The 12,325-nt window shown below is 29.6% G+C and overlaps 2 protein-coding genes across 2 annotated transcripts; one reads left to right on the top strand and one right to left on the bottom strand.

Moving 5' to 3' along the window:
• Nucleotides 1–1,079: 1,079 nt before the first annotated feature.
• On the bottom strand, nucleotides 1,080–3,636 carry LOC114176688 (WAT1-related protein At5g40230-like). The gene is made up of 7 exons (XM_028061800.1): nucleotides 3,314–3,636; nucleotides 3,149–3,211; nucleotides 2,928–3,044; nucleotides 2,317–2,557; nucleotides 2,051–2,209; nucleotides 1,776–1,927; nucleotides 1,080–1,417 (listed from the first exon to the last, which is right to left on the bottom strand). Exons 1-7 carry the CDS (start codon nucleotides 3,502–3,504, stop codon nucleotides 1,273–1,275), a joined length of 1,068 nt encoding a protein of 355 aa, XP_027917601.1. The 5' UTR covers nucleotides 3,505–3,636; the 3' UTR covers nucleotides 1,080–1,272.
• Nucleotides 3,637–10,732: 7,096 nt separating this feature from the next.
• On the top strand, nucleotides 10,733–12,325 carry LOC114178124 (RING-H2 finger protein ATL48-like). The gene is made up of 2 exons (XM_028063851.1): nucleotides 10,733–10,945; nucleotides 11,927–12,325. Exons 1-2 carry the CDS (start codon nucleotides 10,885–10,887, stop codon nucleotides 12,097–12,099), a joined length of 234 nt encoding a protein of 77 aa, XP_027919652.1. The 5' UTR covers nucleotides 10,733–10,884; the 3' UTR covers nucleotides 12,100–12,325.

Genomic DNA, 12,325 nt, shown 5'->3' with positions numbered 1-12,325 from the left:
TAATTTTTTATAATAGCTTATGAAATTATAACCTAGAATCGTAAAAAGTAAACATTGATAGTTATTTCCACTAAAGAGGTTGGATTTGTATTTTGTTTTGAAGCTATCTCACCATGTCTTCGGTTAAAAAGTTTTATATCTAGGTAGTCGTGGACTCAAATGCTAGGTTATTGAAGTTGTAATCATTATAATTATTTTTAAACCTCTTATTCATTTTCTTTTTATTTATGCACATATTTATTTAATTTGAAAAAATGCATTTAATTGACATAGAATAATTAGAACTAAGAGTTTAAGATACGAGACTTAATAATATATTATGAGACATGCAAAATAATATTTATTGTTAAAGGAACTATGCTGTGATACATAGAAAATAATATTTATTATTAGAAGAAAAATGAACATGTTCATATATTTGATAATAAATAAATGAATCAAGTTTTGTTAGAGCATATACTTTTTATGAATAGCACATAAATAATTAGATACATTTTCAATCCGTTCTGTTTGCAACGGGAATACATTTTCAGTTATTTTTCTTCTCTTTACATGGTTATCATGCGATCCATTTATGAATGCTAACTCAATATATTATCAAAGTAATGTTACCAATTAGTATGTGTAATGAATTTCACATCAGTTTCAACGTTAAAAACTCTGATAGATAAACGTCTATAAATTGGATGCATCCTCTATATTTTTTCACTAAGCCTACTTCTTCGGCATAAAATACCATTGTGTATTGATAACAAGATTCAAAGAACATGCGGGCGTAAGGTACATTCTTTTGCTTACGCACTTTAAATGATATCAATTTGTTTAGCTGTAATTACTCGCCATTTTAGGTCATTACTACTGTTTTCTTCAGATTTTGCATCATTATATGCATATATCCGATAACAATTATGTAAATGTATTGGCTTTGACTTTTACCTTTCAGCCAGATTGTTTCCTTACGTTTTACTGCTATTGATCCTCATTTTGAAATGGACGAAAAATTGGTATGCAAGATTTACCTTACGCTTAGTTAGTTTATCTTTGAAACACTATCCTGTTTTAATTTGTGAAGAAACGGATCAAATGTAAAGAGTTTTTATTACTTTCACCTATGTAATATACACCACAGCAGTAATGCAGAAAATAACTATATATATTGGTGAAGAACTCTGCTGAAAGACAAAGATTCTTTCACCACACTCGTGTATGCTGAATACATTGATGAAGCTAAACTAGTATACACGAGTAAATGGTTATGCTAAAACACCGCTTTCACGTGATTGTCTCCAGTAGAGGACTCGCTTCAGAAGATGGCAATGATTGTGCATCAACTTGGAGGCGTTTTTCGTTTTCCTCTTTGGATTGTGCCCACATCACTGTGTAAAATCCTATGGCGATTATCACTGCGCCTAGGACACTAAAAGAAGGGAAACACACATAACAAATTCAACATACAAATATATAGCACTGTCAGCAAAGCAAATTTTACACATGCAATGCCGAATCTTAAATCATAAATCAGTGGCGGATCTTCAATCTTAAGTCATTGGAAGCAAGCAAGTCAAGTAGTATATCTGTACATTCTTAACTACACACAGGACTATCATAAAGTAACAGACCAATAGATTCAAATATATAAGATTAGGAAAGACAAAATAAAATTTATTTAGATACTTAGTAATAATTTTAACAAAACCAGGGGTGCACCTGCACACGCTAGTAGAGGTCCGCCATTGTATGCAATTACTGTGGATAGTTTTGGAAATGAGAGTTACCTGCCAATATGAAGCGTTTCACCAAGGAAGATGACACTAGAAAAGGCAGCAATGGCAATCCCAACAGGCTTGAACAAGCTAACAAAAATAGGTCCTTTCCTTTTTATGCACCAAGTCATTACTGAAAAAGACACCACACTTCCTATAATAGCCTGCAATATTGTTTTCCACATAGGAGGAATGAGCTTAGCAATAAACCCTCAATGGTTTGCAGCTTGTTTTTGTGTGCTTGCTTTCTTAGTTTTTTAGTTTTTGGGGTGTTTTTATGTGCTTACTGAATATAATATAGAGATGAGCTCAATGTCGGGGCTTATTTTCCAGTCATTTGAATCCTTGACTACAATGAGAGACAGTATTGCACTTTGGATAGTTCCAAACAGGCAATAGAAGGCTAATATGGTTGACTGTGACGAATATCCTTTAAGAATTGCTGCCTGCAAACAAGTTCAACCAAATCAGAAAAAAAATAAAAAATTGAAGACCTTTGCTCCAATTTAGCTTAGTGATGTAAATATCTAACCAAACTAGGCCTCGATCTCACCTGTGTAATATTCCAGAGTGCAAGAGAGACAGAAGCAGTGGCAAAGAAGGCACCCCCAATTGCCCAGTTACTGGTTTGAGCCAACAAAGATGACAATGGTTTCGATGGAGAGTGTTGAATTCGGAAGCTGGTGATGGGAATGCCCTTGTAAAGGGTCACGAGTAATGCTCCAGATATGGATAGCACTGTGCCTGTGACCTTGATCTGGCTTATTGAGCTTCCAATATTCAACTGCTCCATCCTAGAATAAACCAGTAAAATAATCCAATATGGTTTCACTATCTTAGTTCCAGTTCTTATGTTCAGTGCAACAACTAAAAAGTAACAACATATATTTCATTGAACTCGAGTCACAAACACAATTACAAACCATGTCTTGGAATGCATTCTGTTCTGGAAAACACCTTCAATATTGTTGTAGTTCTTTAAATTTTAATCTCTACACCTAAAAACTATTCACTGTAATATCTCTATGTACACTTTTTAATCTGTTTAGGTCCTTACAATTTTGCAATTCTGGGACTATAATAGATTTAAAAAAATATGTTCACATAGGAATCAAACTATAAAGATATAGAGCATGCATTAAATCTGATTAAAAGAGAGGGTACCCGAAGATGACAGCTAGCACAAAAGTGATAGCTGGAGTCAAATTGTTCATGGCGGATCCAAGAGTGGGAGAGCTGTAGTCAATGGCGGTGAAAACACAATTCTGCATAACAGTTATGCTGCATACATGCTTACAATTTTGTCAAGCCATAAACTTTCCTTGCAAAAGAATAGGAAAAATAAGTAAAAATGTAATTACATAGACACATACGTACATACATACCCAAGAGTGGCTAGGAGGAAGAACTTGCAGAGAAGAGCGAAAGAAAGGGGCAATCTCATGGTTCTGCAAAGTTGCAAAGTTGAAGGTTAAGGCGATTTTGAAAAGTGCGTGATGAGAGTGTAACTTGGTAAAGGTTGTTAAAGTCGTGAATGGAGGAGAAGGTACCTGTTGAAGAAGAAAGCGAGAGGGAGGAGAATGAGGGTGGCAAGGGCGTTGGAGTAGACAACAAAGACGAAATGGTTCATTCCTCTGTTCATGGCGGCTTTACCTAAAGTGGAGAGACCGACGTCAAGGCACTCCACCATTATCATGGCTACAAATGGAGTCCATTCCAGTAATCTTCCTCCAACTCCCATTTCACCCTTTCCCGTTTCTGACCATAAATGTTGTCTTTTTATTCAACACATTTTCAAGTAACACCTTTTCCCTACCACACCACCATTATTGCCACAGTACTATTTTTTTTTTCTCTTCAATCTCTGTGAGTGATGCCACAAAAGCAACAGACCCTCTGATAGAATATACAGCAAAATAACAAAAAATATCAACAACCAACCACCCTTCAACTATATAATATATTCTATTAAGTTTCACCATGTGACTTTAAAAAATATTTTTTATAGGATTAATAATGATAAATATTTCAATATATTAATAAATTTGTCGTTTTTTTATAGATTTTTATAGTATATGATGTGGTTGATATGAAATGATTCATAAAAGAAATCATGACCTTTTTTTTCTTTTTATAATATATTTGTTTTATGTGCGTGATATAATATTATCACAATTTTAGTATAGTTTCACCATTTTTCTTTTTAATAAAATTTGATATAATGAACACATATGACACGAGTTTATTATGAATTTAAATTTTTATATTAATTAATTCATCTATAATTAAAATTAAGTTTGATGTCAAATTAACAATTTTAAATTTATTACAATATATTTTAATCATAAATGTAAAATTCTAAAAGATAGTATTTTAGATGTGATGATAGTGGTTTAAAAATATAGAAACTCGATTATTTTAATATTAAAAGGTTTAATATAAATAGAATCTTTATAAAATAGTTTTATTATTTTAAAATACATCATCTATCTAAAGTTCTGTCCCCCTGATCATTTGACTGAAGAACTAAAATCGTAAGAATGATTTTCACGACGAGCTATTCAATTTGTACTGATCATTTTTTTCATCCGTGTAAGTTAAGTTTCCATCCTTTTTTTGGTCTATTTCTATTTTCTATTGCATGTGAGTTCTTTTCTGTTTGCATGCGTCTTTGTAACCATGAGTATGAGTTTCTACTAATAAATGATCATCACAGTATGTCTCAATTATTCTTGTAATGTTTTGATTTGTAGATAGAGCATCCTGTGAAGTTAGAGGTGTTTTGACGTTTATTGAACTGTCTAAGCATGATATCAGGGTAAAGGAAGCTAATTTTACTGTTTTAATTCATAAACATGTTAAAATTGTAAATTATATAGTTGTGTTGTGATCGATTGTGGTATTTGAGATGTGGAATAATATAAGAGGGGTGAGGAATGTAAGTTTTAGACGATGTTGTTTGGAAATGTTGATGTTTAGGATTTTAATTGAGGTCAAATGTTATGGATGTTTGGTGTAAACGTGGTGATTATGAATGCGCTTAGTATTTGTGAAGGTCTAGAAAAAGTTTAGAAATGCCCTTGGAACTGCAGAATTATGCATACCCTCTGGACGAACATTTATTGTTGGACGAGTTTCAAATCTAGGGTTTACTGACTCTTAACTCGTTGGACAGGACAATACTCACTGGGCAAATTATTTGGAAAAACTTTCCTCTAGAGCTCCAGTGATAAACTCGTTGCACAAGTAGTCTATCGCTGGCAAGAATGTACTTTTAACCCAACGAGATGACATGTTCGCTAAGCGAGTGGATTAGTACTTGAATTGGATATTAGTTGGTTTAAATTTGGAAGTTTTGTAATTTTTTTATGAATGATTGGTATATGATATGAGATGAGGATGTGTTAATACTAATTCAAGGAGAATTAGTAGTGATTGTTGTAGTGTAAGCATTGATCTAGGAGTTTGGTTGGAAGTTATCCTGACGCTCTGATGAGCATGAATGGAGTATAATGTCCTAACCTAGGGGTTTTACCTTGACCAAAAGGTGTTAACAGACTAACCTTGTGTGTGGTATTGTCTACCACTCTATAGAGCACTGGATGCCACCACAAGTGCACAATTTACCAGGATTCGACATATGCTTGTATCCGGATAATTGAGTTGTAGTTATAATTCTTTATATGAAATAGAGTGATGGATTTTGTATGATCATTACTGTATTATTTGATCTTTTCAATCTTTTGAACATTAGCTTATTATTCTTCTGTATTTTTGTATTGTGATGATGGATTATCTTGTTTCCTTTTAAGATTATTGAATATGGTGTGAGTTGATTAAGAAAGCTAAGTGAAATCCCCACTGGACATTAAGATAGCAAGCTATCTAGATGTGAAGGTTCCTTTCACAAAGCTCAAGAGAAGAAGATGATGGATTGATTCAAAATAAAAAGGAAATGGAAGGCACATAAACCATAGAAAACCAAGAACAATTAAAGGAAGTAGAAAACATAAAATGGAAAGGAAAGAAATGGTAAAAATGTGAGAAGCACGCCACTACAAGGTTAGGCTAGAAGCCATGGCAACCTTGAAGATGAGTGGATGTGTGCCGCCACTTGCTATGCAAGATAAGGCTTAAAAGTATTCACTCCCAAAGGAGGAAACTCTCACAAATGGTTGAGACACAAGAGTGTTTTTACTTCAAAATGTTCAACCCTTTTACATGTCTAGGAGCACCCCTTATATAGAAGAGTTTAGGGGCCTCTAAGCAAATAAAAGATACCTAAGGATGTCTCTACAAAAACCTAACCCTAGCTTCTAGAAACTAGGTCAAATAAGGTTACAAAAATGAGAGACAAAAGAGCTAACTATGGTGTGTGCAAGGCTAATTTCGTTCTAGCACAAAAAGAGACCAAGAATGTGTCTCATATGTCTCTAGAAAGTGGTCATAGTGTGCTAAAAACAAAGGAGACCAAAGGTACATAGGTACACTTGCTTTATGCCTTTTTCTTTATGCTTTATGCCTTTGCTTTACTCTCTCTTCCACATCATTTATGCTCCCCAATCACCATGCGCCACCTAGCATTGCTTTCTTACTCCTAATTAACCTACAAAGCAAATAAACATAGATTAGCATGTTTGCTTAAGTCAAGTCAACTATAGTCAACAAGTCAAACATAGTCAAAGGTCAACAAGTCAACTAAAGTTGATTCAACTAAGTCAACTTAGGGAATCAAAAATAGCAAACACAAATGAAAGGGATGAAGGATTAGTGAACTTCCTTTCTAAACATGCTTAGTCTTCTTAAGCATTTGCCTCCATCCTTGGTTGGGGTCAATCCTTCATCATATTGTGTTATGTATCTTTCTTTTGTGAAGATCACTTGTTTGGTAGGAGCGTATGTGGTTGCATGTTTTTGTTGCACTTGTGGAGTATGATAATGGAGAGCTATTATAGTATAGTGGTTAGCCTATGTATAAAGCTATGTTTGATTTTTTATTTGTATAAATATTATATTATTATAGTCATATTGTTTATAAAACTGTATTAATATAATTTATACTAGATAACCTATTCATGTTATACCAGAGTGAAAAATTATATTATGTTAAGTTTTTAAGTTTTTAAAATTGAGATGTTACTATTCAAGTTTTTATTTATTAAAAAAAAAACATAGATAAAGGGGTGATTCTTTCTTCTAGTATGTATAATTTCAGTTAATGATGAATAATAGTTACCATAACTTTACTAATGTGTAATGTGTGTTAAACAACAAAATAAAAACCTAAAACATAAACCGTGGTAGATTCTTAGTTGGATGTCTGCATCTAAAAGTAGTGTATATAATTAGTCAGTATCACCTAATTTAATATTGTAAAATAGTAATTACAGTGATATATATATATATATATATATATATATATATATATATATATATATATATATATATATATATATATATATATATATATATATATATATATATACATCTGCATTTTTTATACATAAGATTTAATAATCGTTTATTTTAATTCTCAAATTTATAAAATTTTGTTTTTATATTATAAAATAATTTTTTAAATATTTTTACTGATATTAAATATTATAATGAATTTAAAACGTTTTAATCTTACACAACTAAAATATCAATTTTAGTTTTAACATTTCTAATTTCTATTAAAATAATCAATGTTTTCGTTGTACGAAGTACTATTAGTTATATTTTCCCTAGTTTATACTCACAAGTTAATTAGTTAATAATTGACTATCACATTTATCTAACTCTTCATTTAGCATATTTATTGAGTTTGTGAAATTATTTTTTAAAAAAATCATATAAAAAAATATCTATCATTTTAAAAATCAACCTATAAATTTAAAACTAGATATTAATTAGAAAGTACTATTATTTTACCAAATGATGATTAGAATGACTCTTAGTTCATAAAGAAAAACTATGCACCAAAAATGTAAGTGGAAGGGTAAATTTCTGCAAGTCTTCTAGTAGGTGGTATCATGAAAATATCTCATATTTTATAGCTTTTACTTATTCTTTTTCTTATCTCAATTATTCATGAGCCACATAGTAAAATCACAAATTCAACAGAGGTGGGTATAAAGTGTTTTTTCGTGGGGGAAGAAAAAAACAGTTATAATAGATCAGATATTGGCTAATTAATATATAAAATAAAAGAATGAGGTATACTTTTTTCCAATCTTTGTAGAGATACAAAATTGTCACTTTCTCTAGTTGAAAAATATACAATAATAATATTTCTTCCTTTACAAATTCAATGCATATAACATTTTATTCCATTTTAAAGCTATCTATAAAGTTCGTCCATCGTTAAACCGACAAATTGATGGACGAGAGGATACATTAACTTCTTGTTTTTTTAATTATAAATTAAAATTAAAATTCTTTTAAAAGTTAATATTTTACATTATATTATTTTTAAAATTTATAATAACATTATAATTTAAATTATTAATATTTAAATATTTTAAAAAGTTAACAAGTAAAGAAAATAATGATGTTAATTTACTAAATTAAAAATTTAAATAATATTTATATAATTAAATATATTCAAAAAAATATTTATATAATTAAATATATATATATATATATATATATTTAGAGAAATTTAAAAAATAAAATTCACAATTTTGTCTTTTGGTAGGCAAATTAAAATTTTCAATTGTTTTTTATATTAGGTTATTGGACCAATCTAACATATGTTTGACAGGTTAACAGTGAACATGACTAATTCTACAAAAAAAAATTTGATAAGTATTTTAAAATAGTCTATTTTAAGAACTTCCAACTTGTAAATTACAAAGTATTTTAATTAACTTTTTACTTGTAACTTACTTAATTTTCTTGTACTATTATATTTTATATTTTAATATATTTTATTATTTTTTAATTTCTTTTATCTATTATTAGAAATTTCAATTTTATCAAAATAAATAATCAATGCATTATATTTAATATTTGTCGGGTTATTTTTTTTTTATGAAATTTATATTAAAAAAATATTTACCATCATATATTTGAAGTAATGAATGTTTGATTGATTACATGAAAACTAAACATAGCGAAATTGTAAAAATAATTTTCTTTTAATATTAGTTTAAATTGTGAAATAAAATAAAAGAAAATAAATAAAAATTGATTGATAATCGTTAGAATGAATAAAATAATACAATCTTTAGTAAAATAAATAAAAGTATTAAAAATATTAATAAAAAATATTATTTTAAAGATTCTAAAATTATAATTATATAACAATATATTGTTATTATTATTATTATTTAAAAAATGCAAGTTTTTTATGAATAAAAAAATCTATATAAGTATATAATTGTATATTTACTAACTAGTTTACAATTAATTTATTTTCTAATAAAATAGTTTGTCACTAGCAGCTGTTTTTATCAATTTTACCATACCATATTACTTCTAAATAATTAATTATATATTTATTATTTTCTAATTATTTGTTTGCAAAGGTGGATAGAAGAAGTGACATTGATTTAGAGAGAATAAATAACAATTTCCAGAGAAATTATTATAAAAAAATATTAATAACTGTTTTTGGTAATAGTTCAATAATTGATTTTGGAATTGTTCAATAATTGTTTATTTTGTTTATATTACCAATTTTATTTTTATTAATATAAATAATTTTATCTTTTTATCATTTATAACTTTTTTTAATTATATTGTTTATAAATTTAATAATATCTTTTTATTTTAAGGATTAAATATGTTTTTTAATTCTTAAATTTAAATTCAAAATTGATTTTTTTTAATTTTAAAATATTTTGATTTTCACACTTTGAAATTAAATAAATAACAATTTTAGATTACTGTTAAAATTATTTAAAATTTAAAAACTCAAATATATTTTTATGTTTAAATTTAAAATTAAAAACATATTTAATCCTTATTTTAATAATAATTACAAAAAATAACTTTTATTTTTCACTATCTGCTAACAATATAAGAAAATCTATTGATACTATTTTTTCTAATATACTAATAATACTATATGAAACTCTACTAACAATATATACAAATTTAGTATCGTTGAAACTCATATATTCATCCTTAAATATTGATAGATGTCCATTTTGTTAAATTTTTATCATTTCAAACCACCCATTTTGTATTTTGTCCAAAATAATCCTACCACTTTCTTAATTTACTCTTACTATTTTTCTTTTCAAAAATACCACTCAATACTCATTTCTATGATATTATTAATTGTTTCGAGTGTAGGGATCAAGTACCTACAGTCAACACTTAAATTACCTTTTTTCTCCTATTTATGCAATCTTCCTTCTTCCTCGAAGGGTCGAACAGGCGATCGATGTACCTGTCTAAAGATAAGTCAGTTTTAAGGCCGATCGGTTGATAGTTATAACTGTTACAATAAATGTGAATTAAATATTCTCACCAACCTAACTTTGGTCCTTATTTATAGTTTCCGGTGTGGGCCTATAATTAGGGCTCCTTAATCACGGCCCAATGATCCCTTAATTGAGATTACTAACTTGTTTTATTTTAATTAATATGGCTAGTTGATCCAGGATTTCTGCTTGATCGACCGATGGTCACACGGCCTGACGAGTTATCTTTTATAGATGAGTAACTTTGAATGATTAAATGTGTTTAATTCATCCGACCGATGGACCAGTCGTCTCCAACTTTATTATAAAGTCTATCCATAACTAGCGGCATGTGGTCGCTTGAGTTTGGTCATTTAGGCCAATGCACCAATGGACTGTACAATACATTAATAATTGTAGAGTTAAATATTATTAAGAATATTACTTTTAGTAGTATTAATGTTAATATATTTATCGGTTATGTAACATGCAACGATCACAGTTTGTAAAGCAAAAATTTAAAATGATTTTTATAAAGCGAGTAAAATAAAATAAAATAAATAAGGGAGTATTCCTAAATAAATAAAATGCTATGTGGCATTGTTTTGTCCAAGCACACCCCAAGGTCACGATCCATCTCCATATATTCATTGATTCGGTGTCATCTACCTTCTTCCTGTTTCTTCAATTAGGGCTCAATTTTCACTTCGATTTCCTTTCTTCTCAACATGTCTGAAGATTTTCTCGAACAAGGGAAGAAGCGAGTCCGGAACCCTTTTGTCCCCATTGGTAAAAACCTCTCCATTTCAATTTTACGCTTTCAAATGCAATAATCTGCATCTTTCATTTGTTATATTCATTTATTATTCGTTTCGTCTTTCATTCGTCAATATTTCTTTCCGTCCTTTTTTTCACTGGAAGGAGATTGATGTAGAGAAAGGTTCAGAGGGTTTATAATTAGGGAAACTATTTGTTGTTTTAGATAGATATTGGATGAACTTGGGGAGTGAGAAATTGTTGTATATGACTTTATTAGGGGCCTATCTTCCATGTTTGGAAGGAAAAGTGGTATGATCTAGGGTTGTTGTATGGACTTGGGACTGCGGTAACAAAAGAGGGTAAAGACAAAATGTGAGTGATACGCTACTGGTATGGTCTTAAGTTGGAGGGTATGAGAAAAAAAATCAAAGTTTATAGATTTATTATTATAATTTGCACGGCCGTATGTGTGAGGCATAATTTGAAAACCTAAGAATTACTTATTTAATTGGTTTCTTGATGTGCCGAATCTGCTTATATGTCTGTTACCAGTATTTAGATTACCTTGCCATTACTTCACGAAGATTTATATGTTAATGGAAGAAATTTACCTTGGTTCTGAACTTTATGTGCAATGCTTGAATTGAATCAACTAATTTTGGGTGTTTGATTCCTGTAACTTTGAGCTTAGAATTCACTTTTATAGTGGGAAAAGAGTTGTTTTTAAAGATTGACAAAATGTGAAGAACATGGGATGCATAATGGTAGCATTCAGGGCCTCCCTTTGTAACAAATCCTCTTTCACTCTGCATGCGAATATGCAGATAAAATTATATGTTTGCGTTTCCGAAGGAAGAAACAAGGAATTTGATGATTTCAAATTTAAATTGTAATCTGGGGTGTATTGATGTTTGTGTTTCTGTTTGGCGCTGGTTGGAGCTTATTCTTTGTATGACTGTCTTGTCCTGGTGATTCAACTTATGTTAGTTAAATTTTTTGTGTTAATATCAGGTGCACTTGTTACTGCTGGTGTTCTCACAGCTGGCTTGATCAGTTTTAGACAAGGTAATTCTCAGTTAGGTCAGAAGTTAATGAGGGCTCGTGTGGTTGTTCAAGGTGCTACAGTAGCGCTCATGGTTGGAACTGCCTTTTATTATGGAGAAAATCCATGGCGATCGAGTTAAATTTATAGTGGCCGGGAGCAAAAGTTGAACTTTGTAACTGTGTGGTTCCTTGTTGGTTTTAGTTATATTCATGTGATATCTTATTTGGTCATTTGAGGACCAAAACCCTTGCCAAACATTTTAAAGTTTTATCAGAACACAACGATTGAGTTCACCCCAATGTACTTTTTTAATATATAGATTATAATAAAATAAACACTCGATTAATCGTTCCTTTCCGGAGAAA

This window comes from Vigna unguiculata, chromosome 3 (genome assembly GCF_004118075.2).
Source record: "Vigna unguiculata cultivar IT97K-499-35 chromosome 3, ASM411807v1, whole genome shotgun sequence".
Lineage (NCBI taxonomy): Eukaryota > Viridiplantae > Streptophyta > Magnoliopsida > Fabales > Fabaceae > Vigna > Vigna unguiculata.
Note: the sequence above shows the minus strand (reverse complement) of the source record. Positions and strands in the feature narration are given on the sequence as shown.

Coding starts and splice junctions, on each gene's coding strand:
- LOC114176688 (XM_028061800.1), bottom strand. CDS start 3,504: ATGGGAGTTGGAGGAAGATTACTGGAATGGACTCCATTTGTAGCCATG. Junction 2,558..2,927: donor GTGCTAGCTGTCATCTTCGG/GTACCCTCTCTT, acceptor GGTTTATTCTAG/GATGGAGCAGTTGAATATTG. Junction 1,418..1,775: donor GAAACGCTTCATATTGGCAG/GTAACTCTCATT, acceptor CCCTTCTTTTAG/TGTCCTAGGCGCAGTGATAA.
- LOC114178124 (XM_028063851.1), top strand. CDS start 10,885: ATGTCTGAAGATTTTCTCGAACAAGGGAAGAAGCGAGTCCGGAACCCT. Junction 10,946..11,926: donor GAACCCTTTTGTCCCCATTG/GTAAAAACCTCT, acceptor TGTTAATATCAG/GTGCACTTGTTACTGCTGGT.